At 48.1% G+C, this 15,830-nt stretch overlaps 1 protein-coding gene across 1 annotated transcript in view; it reads left to right on the top strand.

Annotated features, from left to right (window-relative positions):
- Positions 1-12,218, top strand: part of IFT88 (intraflagellar transport 88) — a 161,605-nt gene extending 149,387 nt beyond the window's left edge. Inside the window, exons 25-26 of the mRNA XM_075337401.1 lie at positions 9,556-9,666; positions 11,994-12,218. Of these exons, the coding sequence (XP_075193516.1) occupies positions 9,556-9,666; positions 11,994-12,115 (233 nt within the window). The 3' untranslated portion in view covers positions 12,116-12,218. The remainder of the gene's footprint in view (positions 1-9,555; positions 9,667-11,993) is intronic.
- Positions 12,219-15,830: the final 3,612 nt, after the last annotated feature.

The following is a 15,830-nucleotide window of genomic DNA, read 5'->3' as shown; positions in this document are numbered from 1 at the left end:
AGGCTGCAAACTTCACTCTTCACTGTAATAGCAGCAGAAGTCTGCGCTATGCTAGTCTGAATTTCCACAACATTTCATGGACAATAAAATGTCAATGGAAACCATTTGGACCCTGACCATTGCTCTGAGCCGTCATTGCTTTTTAAAATTTGCAAAAATGCTTTTATAACGCTCTGTGCCCACGTGTGCGTATTGCATGCAGTTACGCAGCTTCTGCACCGCAGCGTAACTGCATGCGTCCTGCGTCCCCAGCACAGTCTATGAAGATTGTGCATAATCCATGCCCACGTTGCGTTTTAGAACGCAACGATTTGCATGCTGCCAAATCGCTGCGTTCTAAAAGAAGGGAATTTTGTTTACTTACCGTAAATTCCTTTTCTTCTAGCTCCTATTGGGAGACCCAGACAATTGGGTGTATAGATTCTGCCTCCGGAGACCACACAAAGTTATTACACTTTAAAAAGTGTAACCCCTCCCCTCTGCTATACACCCTCCCGTGCATCACGGGCCCATCAGTTTTGGTGCCAAAGCAGGAAGGAGGAAACTTATAAATTGGTCTAAGGTAAATTCAATCCGAAGGATGTTCGGAGAACTGAAACCATGAACCAAAGAACAATTGAACATGAACAACATGTGTACACAAAAGAACAACAGCCCGAAGGGAACAGGGGCGGGAGCTGGGTCTCCCAATAGGAGCTAGAAGAAAAGGAATTTACGGTAAGTAAACAAAATTCCCTTCTTCTTTGTCGCTCCATTGGGAGACCCAGACAATTGGGATGTCCAAAAGCAATCCCTGGGTGGGTAAAAGAATACCTCGATAAAAAAGAGCCGAAAAAACGGCCCCTTCTTACAGGTGGGCCACTGCCGCCTGAAGGACTCGCCTACCTAGGCTGGCGTCTGCCGAAGCATAGGCATACACCTGATAGTGTTTTGTAAAAGTGTGCAGACTCGACCAGGTAGCCGCCTGACACACCTGCTGAGCCGTAGCCTGGTGCCGCAATGCCCAGGACGCACCTACAGCTCTGGTAGAATGGGCTTTCAGCCCTGAAGGAATCGGAAGCCCAGAAGAACGGTAGGCTTCAAGAATCGGTTCCTTGATCCACCTAGCCAAGGTTGACTTGGAAGCCTGCGACCCCTTACGCTGGCCAGCGACAAGGACAAAGAGCGCATCAGAACGGCGCAGGGGCGCCGTGCGTGAAATGTAGAGCCTGAGTGCTCTCACGAGATCTAACAAGTGCAAATCCTTTTCACATTGGTGAACTGGATGAGGGCAAAAAGAAGGTAAGGAGATATCCTGATTGAGATGAAACGGGGATACCACCTTAGTGAGAAATTCCGGGACCGGACGCAGAACCACCTTATCCTGGTGAAACACCAGGAAGGGGGCTTTGCATGACAGCGCTGCAAGCTCAGACACTCTCCGAAGTGATGTGACTGCCACTAGGAAGGCCACCTTCTGCGAAAGGCGAGATAGAGAGACATCCCGCATCGGCTTGAAAGGTGGCTTCTGGAGAGCCGTGAGCACCCTGTTAAGATCCCAGGGTTCTAGCGGACGCTTGTAAGGTGGAACTATGTGGCAAACCCCCTGCAGGAACGTGCGGACCTGCGGAAGCCTGGCTAGACGCTTTTGAAAAAACACGGAAAGCGCCGAGACTTGTCCCTTGAGAGAGCCGAGAGACAAGCCCTTGTCCATTCCGGATTGAAGGAAAGAAAGAAAAGTGGGCAAGGCAAACGGCCAGGGAGTGAAACCCTGATCAGAGCACCAGGATAAGAAGATCCTCCAAGTCCTGTGGTAGATCTTGGCGGACGTTGGTTTCCTGGCCTGTCTCATGGTGGCAATGACATCTTGAGATAACCCTGATGACGCTAGGAGCCAGGACTCAAGGGCCACACAGTCAGGTTGAGGGCCGCAGAATTCAGATGGAAAAATGGCCCTTGAGACAGCAAGTCTGGTCGGTCTGGGAGTGCCCACGGTTGACCCACCGTGAGGTGCCACAGATCCGGGTACCACGATCTCCTCGGCCAGTCTGGAGCGACGAGGATGGCGCGACTGCAGTCGGACCTGATCTTGCGTAATACTCTGGGCAGCAGTGCCAGAGGAGGAAATACATAAGGCAGTCGAAACTGCGGCCAGTCCTGAACTAACGCGTCTGCCGCCAGAGCTCTGTGATCCTTGGACCGAGCCATGAATGCCGGGACTTTGTTGTTGTGCCGAGACGCCATTAGATCGACGTCCGGCGTTCCCCAGCGGCAACAGATCTCCCGAAACACGTCCGGGTGAAGAGACCATTCCCCTGCGTCCATGCCCTGGCGACTGAGAAAATCTGCTTCCCAGTTTTCTACGCCCGGGATGTGAACTGCGGAGATGGTGGAGGCTGTGGCTTCCGCCCACAGCAGAATCCGCTGAACTTCTCGGAAGGCTTGACGACTGCGTGTGCCGCCCTGGTGGTTGATGTACGCAACCGCCGTGGCGTTGTCCGACTGTATTCGGATCTGCCTGCCCTCCAGCCACCGCTGGAACGCCTCGGTTGAATCTTTCGCTGCTGAGGTCTGTTCGGTTTAGACTGGGGTAAGGACGAGTCCTTTCCCTTGGATTGCTTGATAATTTCGGCCAATTGCTCGCCAAACAAGCGGTCGCCGGAAAATGGCAAACCGGTTAAGAACTTCTTGGAAGCAGAGTCTGCCTTCCATTCGCGTAGCCACATGGCCCTGCGGACTGCCACCGAATTGGCGGATGCTACCGCTGTACGGCTCACCGAGTCGAGGACAGCGTTCATGGCGTAGGACGAAAAAGCCGACGCCTGAGAAGTCAAAGACACGACCTGCGGAGTAGCGGTGCGTGTGACCGCATTAATCTCAGACAGACAAGCTGAGATAGCTTGGAGTGCCCACACGGCTGCAAATGCTGGAGCAAAAGACGCACCTATGGCTTCATAGATGGATTTCATCAGGAGCTATATTTGCCTGTCAGTGGCATCTTTGAGCGATGAGCCATCTGCCACTGATACCACGGATCTAGCCGCCAGCCTAGAGACTGGAGGATCCACCTTGGGACACTGAGCCCAACCCTTAACTACGTCAGGTGGGAAGGGGTAACGTGTGTCCTTAAGGCGCTTAGTAAAGCGCTTGTCCGGATATGCTCTGTGCTTCCGGACAGCATCCCTGAAGTTAGAGTGATCGAAAAAAGCACTCCTTGTACGTTTGGGGAACCTAAACTGGTGTTTCTCCTGTTGTGAATCTGACTCCTCAACAGGTGGAGTTGGAGGAGGGAGTTCTAGCACCTGGTTAATGGACGCTATAAGGTCATTTACAATGGCGTCTCCTTCAGGTGTATCAAGATTGAGAGCACCGTCAGGATCAGAGCCCTGAGCTGCAACCTCCGCCTCATCCTCCAGAGAGTCCTCATGCTGAGACCCTGAGCAGCGTGATGAAGTGGATGAGGGTCCCCAGCGAGCCTGCTTAGACGGTCTGTGACTGCGGTCCGAGTCGGAGTCCTCCCCGTGGGACCTATGTGTCACCTCAGGAGCAGTTTGCTGCTCCAACCGAGGGGGGCCTGGGGTCAATGATTCAACAGTGCCCGGGGCCTGTGTTACCGGTCTGGACTGCAAAGCTTCTAGTATCTTAGCAGACCATTTGTCCATAGACTGAGCCATGGATTGTGAAAGGGACTCAGAAAGTTTCTCAGCCAACACTGCAAACTCTGTCCCTGCCACCTGGACAGTGACAGCCGGTGGTTCTACCTGAGCCGAGGGTCCCACCAGTGCCTGAGGCTCCGGCTGAGTGAGTGTCACAGGGGCCGAGCATTGCACACAATGAGGGTAGGTGGAACCTGCAGGTAACATAGCCGCACAAGAGGTACAAGTTGCAAAAAAAGCCTGTGCCTTGGCACCCTTGCTTTTTGCAGACGACATGCTGTTATCTCCTCTTAGCAAACAGTGAGGGTATATAGCCAAGCAAATACTGCGGCCGAGCAGAGCAAATGTATACCCAATATGGATATATATATATACACTGTGGCACCCAGGGGGGCCAGCACCTGTAACAGGTGCGGCTTACCGACCGCGTTCAGCGGTTGTGTGTCCACCAGATTCCCTGCCTGGGCCTCCCAGAGTTGTGGTCTGAAGTTCTCCTCCGGCAGCAGCGATAATAACAATGGCTGCCAGCGTTCTGAGAGGAGGAGGGGGCCGTGGGCGTGCCTCAGAAAGTGCGGGAATCTGGTGCCCCACGGTGCTCAGTGAGGGGGGAGGAGGATACTAAGTATGCTCCAGCCCTCACCGCTGACGTTCAGTCTAGCGTCCCGCCCTTGCCCCTGACTGGCAGGCCCGGGGGCGGGAATATGCGGTACTAGGCCGCAAAAGCCGGGGACTCGATTTATAAGCGCGGCCGGCAAACAGGCGCGGTAGTCCCGGCGACCCCAAACACAGAGCAGCTGCTGCAGTGTCCGATCCACAGGCGCTCTATGCGCCGTCCCCAAGGGGACACAGAGTACCTCAGAGAAGCAGGGCCTGTCCCTGATGACATCCAGTCTCCTGTCCGTCAGGTTCCCACAGGGGCTGCGGAGGGAGCCCGGTCCCAGTGCCTGGTGACCGGTTAGGATCCCACTTCTCCCAGAGCCCCTAAGGGATGGGGAAGGATAACGGCATGTGGCTCCAGCCTTTGTACCCGCAATGGGTACCTCAACCTTAACAGCACCGCCGACCAAAGTGGGGTGAGAAGGGAGCATGCCGGGGGCCCTGGGGCCCTCTTGTCTTCCATCCGATAAAGTCAGCAGCTGCTGCTGACTAAAATGTGGAGCTTGCGTGAATGTGTGCCTCCTTCAACACAAAGCATAAAACTGATGGGCCCGTGATGCACGGGAGGGTGTATAGCAGAGGGGAGGGGTTACACTTTTTAAAGTGTAATAACTTTGTGTGGCCTCCGGAGGCAGAAGCTATACACCCAATTGTCTGGGTCTCCCAATGGAGCGACAAAGAAAGCAACATGTCACTTGTTTTGTGCGCTTTGGATGCAGCCCCCGCTCTGTCTATGGGAGAGGCAGCATCCAGAGCGCATGAAATCTGCTTTTTCAGTATGCAGTGTTTCTGCAGCAATTTGAAGCGCACGTGTGCTGTTCAAATCTCTGCAGAAATTTTTGCAGGGAAAGGACGCAACGTGGGCACATAGCCTTAGGTGTGTGGTGTTGTGTATAAAAACAGCCACATTGTACAAAAATATTTATATAGAAATTATGCCATTACCAGCTATGAAGGGTAATTCCAGGAAAACATGGTATAGAAAACAGAGAATGTTCCTATGAAATTGCTGACCTATTCACCCAGAAACCAGCACATGAAGGGAATTAATCTCCACCAAGTTCTGGGCAGATGTTCTGCTTATTTACCTTTTTATAAAAAATAATCTATTTAAAAAAAAAAAAAAAGCTCCACCCCATTATGACAATGCCGCAAAGCCATTCTACAGCCATGTCACTGGGGGTACATGTACCATGAGCTAGGATTATCAAAAAAACTAATACAGGTATTTATGTAGATCCTACTTTCTAGCATATTTTCTTTAAATGCTCATTGTTCGTGATGGGCGGACCCGGACAGTAAAAGTCTGGATCCGTGCGGTTTCAAACATGCCCGGATGCTGGGCGCGGAATCTCAGGGAGTTCCGGCTAATGATCCGGATCCAGCAACTTAGGAAATGAAAGAAAATATGAATGAAATAAGCGCTTCTTACTTACCGAGGCTCCAGCACGGCTGTAACTGCTCCCGCAGCCGCTCATTCACTTCCTGGGCCGCTCATCAATATTCACGGTTTTCCCCACCCACCCACCGTCCTGGCATCTGAGATTGGTTGCAGTCAGACGCTGTCACACAGGCTGGGGGGCATGTCTGATTGCAACCAATCAGAGGCGCTGTCTGTCTATATCGTACTGTAAAACTAAATAATTAAAACATTTGGCTTGGTGTCCCCCCATATTATGATACCAAGCACAGGCTGGGGGGTGCATCTGACTGCAACCTATCATAAACGCCAGGACGGCTGGTGGGCGGGGAAAGCAGTGCATAAGGATTAGCAATAATGAGTGGGCCCGGAAGCAGCTACAGCTGCGCCAGAACCTTGGTAAGTATGAAGCACTTGCTTTTATCCCCCTATCCCTTCTACCACCATTTTTAATCACCGGATTCTGGTCCCCATAGACTTATATGGGGACCAGAGTCAGACCAGATAACTGGGACCAATCCCCGTCCGGAAGCGGGATTTGTTTGTTTTTTTGGTTTTTTTTGTTTGTTTTTTTTTTTTTTAACCCGGAAAGACCCTCCGGTCCCGCTCATCTCCAAGTCCTCCCATCACTACACATTCTGGTTTCAACAAACTTTGCATAAATCAGTAATAGAAAGAAATATGAGGAGTTTTGTAATATATCTTATTAGAGAATATACTTCTATCTCCACTTATGAGCCACTTCTCCCCCCCCGCCCTCCCTTTCCTTAACTCTTCAGTCACACTAAAATCTGTCTTTCTCAAATTAAGACAGACCGCAGCTGACTGAGATGTCAGATTACAGCTGTCTATTAAAATCTATGAAGAGGGGAGGAAGGAGCAGAGCGAGAGATGCAGCCTACCACAGTGCTGGAGTTACAGATACACTGCTCACTACTGCTGCTTAGGCCTTCAGTTTTGTATATGACAAGCCTCTTATGAGTCCCAGTACTGTATTAACTGTGCACATAATATATGTAATCACAGAACAATAATGTAATAATCACATTGTGTATCAAAGTTTCCTTATTAACACTTCACCCACCCTGTGCCACAAATGGATGGCACTGGTATTCCCAGTGCTATACATTTTGGATGCTTTGCCCAAGTAATTCACTAACAAAGATGGGGTCGGGGCAACTTTGGTCGTCAGCTGCCACCTTTCAGCAACATGGTGGGCCGTCGATCCCTACTAATATTAAAGAGTACATGAACTGGTTCTGAATCCTCTAAGAAGAGAACTTCAATACATTTTCAATAATGAAAAGTGATGGGAGCAGGGCATCTTCCATGTCTAAACCATGTTCTCTACTTCAAAACTGATGTAGATGTTATCTATAGCTTGAAAAGAAAATGGACAATGGACATTCAATAGGAAACATTTCCACGGTTCTTTAGGAATTAGTGCCATGGCAGTTGTGCTCAATCGAGTACCGAGCAGTGGCTAGCACACTCTCGCCCATCACTACTTGTGACCTCCGAAGCGCTCAATGAAACATTGAAGCTTCCGTCAGGTCACAAATCGCTGGAGACCGACTAGAGCGACGACGATAAAAGATGAGGAAGCCGGAAGGTGAGTATAAGACAAGGGCCAGGAGACTAAGGGTACCTTCACACTTAGCGATGCAGCAGCGATCCGACCAGCGATCTGACCTGGTCAGGATCGCTGCTGCATCGCTACATGGTCGCTGGTGAGCTGTCAAACAGGCAGATCTCACCAGCGACCAGTGAACAGCCCCCAGCCAGCAGCGACGTGCAAGCGACGCTGCGCTTGCACGGAGCCGGCGTCTGGAAGCTGCGGACACTGGTAACTAAGGTAAGCATCGGGTATGGTTACCCGATGTTTACATTAGTTACCAGCGCACACCGCTTAGCTGTGTGTGCAGGGAGCAGGGAGCCGCGCAGCACAGGCAGCGTGAGAGCTGCGGAGGCTGGTAACTAAGGTAAATATCGGGTAACCACCTTGGTTACCCGATGTTTATCTTGGTTACAAGCTTACCTCAGCTGTCAGACGCCGGTTCCTGCTCCCTGCTCGCTTCATTTGTCGCTCTCTCGCTGTCACACACAGCGATCTGTGTGTCACAGTGGGAGAGCGCCTTTGAAGAAAACGAACCAGGGCTGTGTGTAACGAGCAGCGATCTCACAGCAGGGGCCAGATCGCTGCTCAGTGTCACACACAGCGAGATCGCTAATGAGGTCACTGCTGCGTCACAAAAAGCGTGACTCAGCAGCGATCTCGGCAGCGAGCTCGCTGTGTGTGAAGCACCCTTTAGATTTAAAGCACCACTCCAGTAGTGCAATAAAAAAAAGGCTGGAGTGTTGCTTTAAGGGGATAAAGGGTCAATATTGACTTCTAGGATTGTTACCTACAATACGTGGCATGAAGGACCCTGTTATCCTCTTTGAAAAGACTATTTGCATGTGTTTGAGCTTGTGTGGTATTTTTGGAACTTCGGACAGAAAAAAATTCCTGCATACAGCACAGGACAAGTTTAAAGCTTCATTCTAGAGCAGAGGTCCGCAACCTTTCTGGCCATGAGAGCCATATTCAGCTCTGAGAAAGGGTTGCAAGCCACATACAGCTTTGAGAGATGTTGCGAGCCACATCCAGTTCTGACAGAATTTTGCGAGCCACAATCAGCTCTGAGAGAGGGTCGCGAACCACAATCACCTCTGAGAAAATGTTGCGAGCCACATCCAGCTTTGAGAGAATGTTGCGAGCCACATCCAGCTCTGAGAGAATGTTGCGAGCCACATCCAGCTCTGAGAGAATGTTGCGAGCCACATCCAGCTCTGAGAGAATGTTGCGAGCCACATCCAGCTCTGAGAGAATGTTGCGAGCCACATCCAGCTCTGAGAGAATGTTGCGAGCCACATCCAGCTCTGAGAGAATGTTGCGAGCCACATCCAGCTCTGAGAGAATGTTGCGAGCCACATCCAGCTCTGAGAGAATGTTGAGAGCCACATCCAGCTCTGAGAGAATGTTGCGAGCCACATCCAGCTCTGAGAGACGTTTGTGTGCCACATCCATCTCTGAGAAAAGCTCGCGTGCCACATCCAGCTCTGAGAGAATGTTGCGAGCCACATCCAGCTCTGAGAGAATGTTGCGAGCCACATCCAGCTCTGAGAGAATGTTGCGCGCCACATCCAGCTCTGAGAGAGGGTCGCGAGCCACAATCAGCTCTGAGAGAGGGTCGCGAGCCACATCCAGCTCTGAGAGGAGCTTGCGTGCCATATCCAGCTCTGAAAGAGGGGCATAAGCCACATTCAACTCTGAGAGAGGGGTGCGAGCCACATTCAGCTGCCGCCACTTCACAGTAGTGACACCCAAAGACGCTATTACCAGTATAATGACAGCCAAAGGTTTTCCACAGAAATCACACCGAGGCAGTATACCAAGATCCAGGAGTTCCCGCCTTACCCCAATTCAAATCTGCTCTTCTGTGTGTGGCAACTCTCAAAAGTCACCATCTGGACACCTGCTGTTTACAGCGGTTTGCTAGATCTGGTGCTTATGCACCAAGCTTGAAGACAGCCGCGAGCCACACATCACAGGTCCGCAACACAAGTAGCTCTCAAGAGCTACAGGTTGGGGACCCCTGTTCTAGAGGTATACAGGGTTTGTAAAGAGATATTGTAGGGAACTGAAATCAGAGATTTACATGGTGCCACAAATTTATAATGTGATAACCTGGTGGCCATCCCCTCTAATCATAAACTCCACATTTGCATGTTGTCTCATCAGGGCAGCTTTGTCAAATACTTCATCCATGTAAATCCTTGTTCTGGTTTCTGATATTTCAGACAGCGGGCAGAGCAGCAGCACCAGCGCTAAAGGGGAACGTCTCAGTGCTAAGCTAAAGTCACTCCCAACTGCTAATGATCCATATGAGACCAGCAATAACCAAGAAATTGGTAAGAAATTTCTAGCTACAAAGGGCATATGAAAGCCAAAATGTGTAAGGCTAGTTTCACACTTGCGTTGGACGGGATCCGTTGCTATCCGCAGCCTTGAGGAATTACGGTAACCGTTACAGGAAACCGTTATATTCCTCATAGACTTCTATTAGCTACGGATAGCAACAGATGGTCTTGCATTGCATCCGCCCCGCAGTGCATCAGTTATTTTGACGCTGACCGTCAGTGAGCGTCGGGCGGATGGAACGCTGCATGTAGCGTTTTTCTGCACTTGGCGGAGTGTCAAAAAAACGCAACCTGCAGGATTCCGTCGGCGTCCGTTGTTTTTATAATGGACGCCTATGGTGGCGGATTCCTTTAGAATCCGTCATTTGACGGATTCCGTTAACGCAGCTGTCTTTACACAACTGCGCATGCTCAGATGTGTAAAGTCAAGGAAAAAAACCTACAACGGATTGCGTTATTTTGTACGATCTGTAGCATGCGTTGTGCGACTATATGAAACGCATCCGTTGCTTGCGTCACACAACGCAATGCTACGGATCCCGTCCAACGCAAGTGTGAAACTAGCCTAACTTTAAAACATGTGAGTGTCCACAGGTTTTTATGTATGCCACATGTTTGGTACAGGTGTATGGAGCGGGCTTAGGAGCTGAGCCTGCACCATAAATGGCAGGACTTGCCTCTAATAGCAATAGCTACCGAAAATGGTTGACGTTTAATCACTTGTATGACACCGACTATTTAAGTGATTAGATCTTGAGGGTGAGTCCATCAAGTCGCCCATATGCCACAAAACAGCACCCCAGTGGCATAAAATGTGAGTTGCCGATAATTACCACCGCAACTGGGAGCCTGCTCTAGGCCATGGTCCACGCTCTTGTAACGTCTATTAAGCCCAGCATGTGTCAGGACGTGATATCGTTAACTTCACTATATACTGCAGTGCTAAAATATGGCAGCATACTGTGCAACTGAACAAAATAGCAAGTGAAAGCCCCCCTGCATAAAATATGTAAAAAAAAAAAAAAAAATCTGTATATATATTAAAAAGAAAACTTTTAAATCACTCCTCTTAGATCAAAAATTGAAAGAATGAAAAGAGCATGTTTGGTGTTTCTACATTGGTAAAATCTTATCTATTGAAATCTAAAATTATTTAACCCAAACAGTTAGTTACAAGGAGAAAAAAACCTCCAAGAATTGTTATTTCTTCTTTTCTACACTTCCCAAAAATGTGGTATGTACTCTGATATTTTACCAATAGAAACTAAAGAGCACCAGAAATTACAAGTTCTCATACAGCAAGTATTAACCTATAAGCAAGGATAAAAAAAATGATAAAACATAATAAATATTGTATTATATACCATCACGTATGACAAATCCCAATAAACATTATTGGGGATGATCGAATACCTCAAATATTCAGCTTAGCGAATATTTTCCGAATAGATCGCCGCTATGCGAATATTCGATGCGCAATGTAAGTCTATGGGAAGCCCAAATAGTTCCGAACAGTTGTTATTCGGGGTTTCCCATAGACTTACATTGCGCATCGAATATTCGCGAATAGCGGCGATTTATTAGGTAAATATTCGCGAAGCCGAATATTTGAGGTATTCGATCATCCTTAAACATTATATAAAGTACCCCCTAAAAACAACAGCTAGCCCCAGTAGAAAAGCCCTGCTCACAGAGACCATCAAATCCACAGGATGGGAATTCCCAGGATAACAGTGGAAGACAATCAGTAGTAAAACAGCCTGATCAATCATTGATACGCAGTCATGATGTATCATTGAGTGTCATAGAATGGCGTATGTAAGGTAAATGACGACATCCACAATAGTACTTCCGCCCAATCGCTGGCAAGTTTTGGATCAGCAGGGCTGGTGCTACCACCATGCATGTGCGTCAATCATGTAACAACAGATAACGTATACCTAATAGAATGAGCTACCATGTAGAATTTAAAATGTGCAACCATACCTTAATACATAAATGTACAAAAACCAATACATAAAATAAATATACCCCAAAAAAAAGAAAAGCGGAAAATAAAAAAAGTTATGGCTCTTGAGAGAAAGGAGCAAAAAACAAAAGCACAAAAAGTCAGGTCCGGGTCAAGGACTTCATGAAGAAGACGACGACCTTGGAAGAATTTAACACCTTTGTTCCTCTATTTTTGCAGACAATGATCAGAAGTGTAACTTTAGGGCCCCACTGCAAAATCTGTTACACAATCCCATGTGTGGGCCTACTCGGGCATCATGGCCACCTCTGCACCTTCTGACCGTGACCCTTCTTGTTTTGTCCTACAGATGTTTCCTACGTAGATCCTCTCGGCCCTCAAATGGAAAGACCAAAAACCGCAGCCAAGAAGAGAGTGGAAGAGGAAGAGTTTGCAGATGAAGAGTTAGGAGACGACCTTCTCCCAGAATAATACTGTCACAGTTTTATATTGTGTTATTTAAGTTGTGTGTCATTTTGTTTGTATTGTTGTACAACACATTAAAAAAGCTTTTATACTGTTTTCATAAAATATATTTATGGAGCTCGGGACGAATGCTGATTTCATGTAAGAATTGAGGGAGAAGGATCCATGGTAGAGTCATTCATTCTTTCTGTGGGTGGGGGAGCGATTCATAAAATGTCAGAAGCTAGCAAGAAGTCATACAATGTGTGCCTGTGTGAAATACTCACACTTTCCATAGTCCCTCCATAGGGGAGGCAGTAAACCACTTGCAATCAGCCGTTTTCTAGCAGTTGTCATGTGAAAGCTCATGTTTCCATAAGCTCATCTATGATGTAATGATTTATGGAAGAGTGCGTCAGCTGGGGGCGCACATAATATGTTACATGCCTGAAATCCACTCTTCAGGGAGACCGAGCACAATTCTGTGATGCCTGTCCGTGTGAGATATAGTGGATTCTCCACCCATCTTCTGCACAATGTTCACTACAACTTTTCTGGCACCAATTGGGAATTTAGAAGACTAGCACCATTGTATTGATGGTGACCTCCCCAGTCCATCAAAGCAGATTGATGTGGTGAAGTAATGGTCTCTCTGTGTCTCTCCAAGCCCTGTGTGGCCCTGTTTTGGAGTGGAGGAATCCATTTAACATGGATGAATTTGGAAGTTCTTCATGAGCCACACCACCTCTGCCAAAATCAATATTTTTGCCCATTTGGCAAAAAAAAAAAAAAACACACCCCAAAATCTTGATGAAAGGTTTCCCAGAAGTGTGGAGACTGTGGGAGCTGCAAAAAAAATGAGGCAAAGCTCCATAGGAATACCTAAGGTTTTGTATTAAAATGTCCAAGCTCATACAGGTATGATGTTCAGGTGTCTACGTACTTCTGACCATATAGTTTACACAAAAATATGTAATATATGGGAAATCAGTAATCTGTATACGGAGCTTCAATAAAGTATCACCTATGCAGGGGTGCACTCATTTTTTTTGGCACAAGGACCACATTTCTAGCTTGAACCATCAACATAAATATCCAGGATAAGAGGAGTCCTCTTCTCTCGTTTTCACAATCCAGAAAGGAGGAGACCATGGATTCTGCAGATATAGCTGATGTTTCCCCTCTCCCATAAGATATAATTATGGCCATTTTTTTTTTTTAGTTTATATACTCATTACATACCGTACATGATAACAAGGCCACATAGTGCACCATTAATAGATTCCCATCCCTAGAATGCTACATAACATAGAAAATACTTATGAGCAGTAACTACACTTTCAGATGTCAGTGACCATATAGTTGGGGGCCACACCAAAAGGCATTGAGGACATGTAGCCCCTGGACTCACGGTTGTTCTCCCCTGACCTAAGTGGTCCTCCTCACTAATTGGAGAATGAATAGTGACTTTCTTTATACCGCTCTTGTAATATGACTCTACACTCCGGAACCGAGCAACAGTTTATTGATCGGAGAATCTGTATACGCTGTGATTCATGGACGTCTAAATTTAATCTGTGTAAGGACCATGGTGTACAGACTGACCGTGCGTCTCCCAACCCGAACCTAGCAGACTCCTCTGTCTCTATGAGGATGTTGAGTTTGGGTCAGGAGACCAATACGTACTTCATGGGCCATACACAGACCGTGTTTCATGGATGTCTGAATTTGGCCTAAAGGGTACTTTACATGCTGCGACATCGCTACCGATATATCGTTGGGGTCATGTCGTTAGTGACGCACATCCGGCGCCGGTAGCGACATCACAGCGTGTAACACTAATGAGCAACGATCGCAAAATCGTTCCAAAACGGTGATCGTTGACATGTCGCTCATTTCCTTAATATCGTTGCTGCAGCAGGTACGATGTTGTTCGTCATTCCTGCAGCACCACACATCGCTGTGTGTGACACCGCAGGAACGACGAACATCTCCTTACCTGCGTCCACTGGCAATGAGGAAGGAAGGAGGTGGGCGGCATGTTACATCCCGCTCATCTCCGCCCCTCCGCTTCTATTGGCCGACCGCTTAGTGACGCTGCAGTGACTTCGCTATGATGCCGAATGCACCTCCCCCTTGAAGGAGGGATTGTTCGGCGGTCACAGCGACGTCGCTGAGAAGGTATGTGCGTGTGATGCTGCCGTAGCGATAATGTTCGCTACGGCAGCGATCACCAAATGTCGCACGAGCGATGGGGGCGGGTGCTATCGCGCTCGACATCGCTAGCAACCGCTAGCGATGTCGCAGCTTGTAAAGCACCCTTAAAGGGGTTATCCGGCTTATTTTGCTTTTTTTATTATCTAAACTATTGGGCTACATTGGGGAAGGTAAGTAGATAGTGACCACTTACCTGCCCTGCTGTCAGCCCCTCTCCCCAGGCTCAACGGGGTCATGTGACCGCTCCTGCTGTGATTTTGCTACTTTCCGGTCATTTCATGTCAACATAGGCAGGACCATGTTGACATGCAAATCTGCCACTGCATGTTGCCGCCCTGCTGGGCGGGTACAGTGCGATGAGGCCGCCCCCCCTCCCTGTGCGCTGCTATCTGTGCCCTGTATGTGCTGGAGAAACACAGGGTTGCCCTCTCTGTCTAGGACACCGTAGCGCTGTTTTCCCAACAGTGTCCTCAGCTCATTATGTTGTATGGTGCCGGGTAACTGTGACCCCCCTCCCCCGTGCGCTGTCTCTGTGATGAATGCAGCCTCCCGTGCTCCTTGCTTCTGAATACAGTCAGAAGCAGGGATGTCACCTGACACCAGTGAACAACAGCACTGAGCTCTGTATAGGACACTGCAATCATCACAGCACGGAGAAGAGACAGCATGCTGCATGGGTGAGAAGAGAGAGCGAGGAGGGGGGGAGGGGGCAGAGAAGAACGTGCACGACTGACAGAGTGGGGGGGCAGAGAAGAGAGTTCATGGGTGACACAGCAGGGGGGCAGAGACGAGAGTTCATGGGGGTGAGAGACAGGGGATTGCTGGGGGGCAGAGGAGACAGTGCAGTAGGAGAGAAGAGAGTGCATAAGGTGGGATAATGTATATTATATAACTCTAGGTGTGTGTGTGTGTGTGTCCTATAGACTCACATTAGGGGCTATATATAATGTTCATTACATAGTATTCATTTATCTACAGGTGCTGGGGCAGTATACTGACAGGAGGGAATGTGTGTGCAGAGGGCAGGCAGAGGGTGTGGCTGGACACTGAGGCCGGGGGCGGTGCCAGCTGTGACTGTGGGTTTGGCAGTCAAACATGTCATGTTAGGTTGTGCTGAATGTAAACAAGGAGCTGCAGAGAATAAAGTGAAAAATCAAGAAAAACAAAAGTTAGAAAACAAAAAAATGTAGGGGGTGTTTTATATGACAATACAGCACAGATTAACTTAATTTTTTTTTTTTTGGAGTTTATGTCGGACAACTCCTTTAAGGCTAAGTTCACACGAGCTTATGAACAATCGTCCATTTTTCATCCACATTATCAGACGTATGCCCATTTTTGACATGTATGTGGCGTCAGTGTTACATTTATTTTTATATACTGTATCAATAATTTAAAAATTTTTACAAACTCATACAGTTTTCTATGTTTTTAATTACGTTGGATCCATTAAATACACAAGCCTTACGTATGTGTCTGCTGGTTGATTTTTTTTTTTTTTTTTTTTTTTTTTTTTTTTTTTTTT

Source organism: Anomaloglossus baeobatrachus, chromosome 2, assembly GCF_048569485.1.
Source record: "Anomaloglossus baeobatrachus isolate aAnoBae1 chromosome 2, aAnoBae1.hap1, whole genome shotgun sequence".
Classification (NCBI taxonomy): Eukaryota; Metazoa; Chordata; class Amphibia; order Anura; family Aromobatidae; genus Anomaloglossus; species Anomaloglossus baeobatrachus.
The sequence above is the reverse complement of the archived record's forward strand: the minus strand, read 5'-3'. Positions and strand labels throughout refer to the sequence as shown.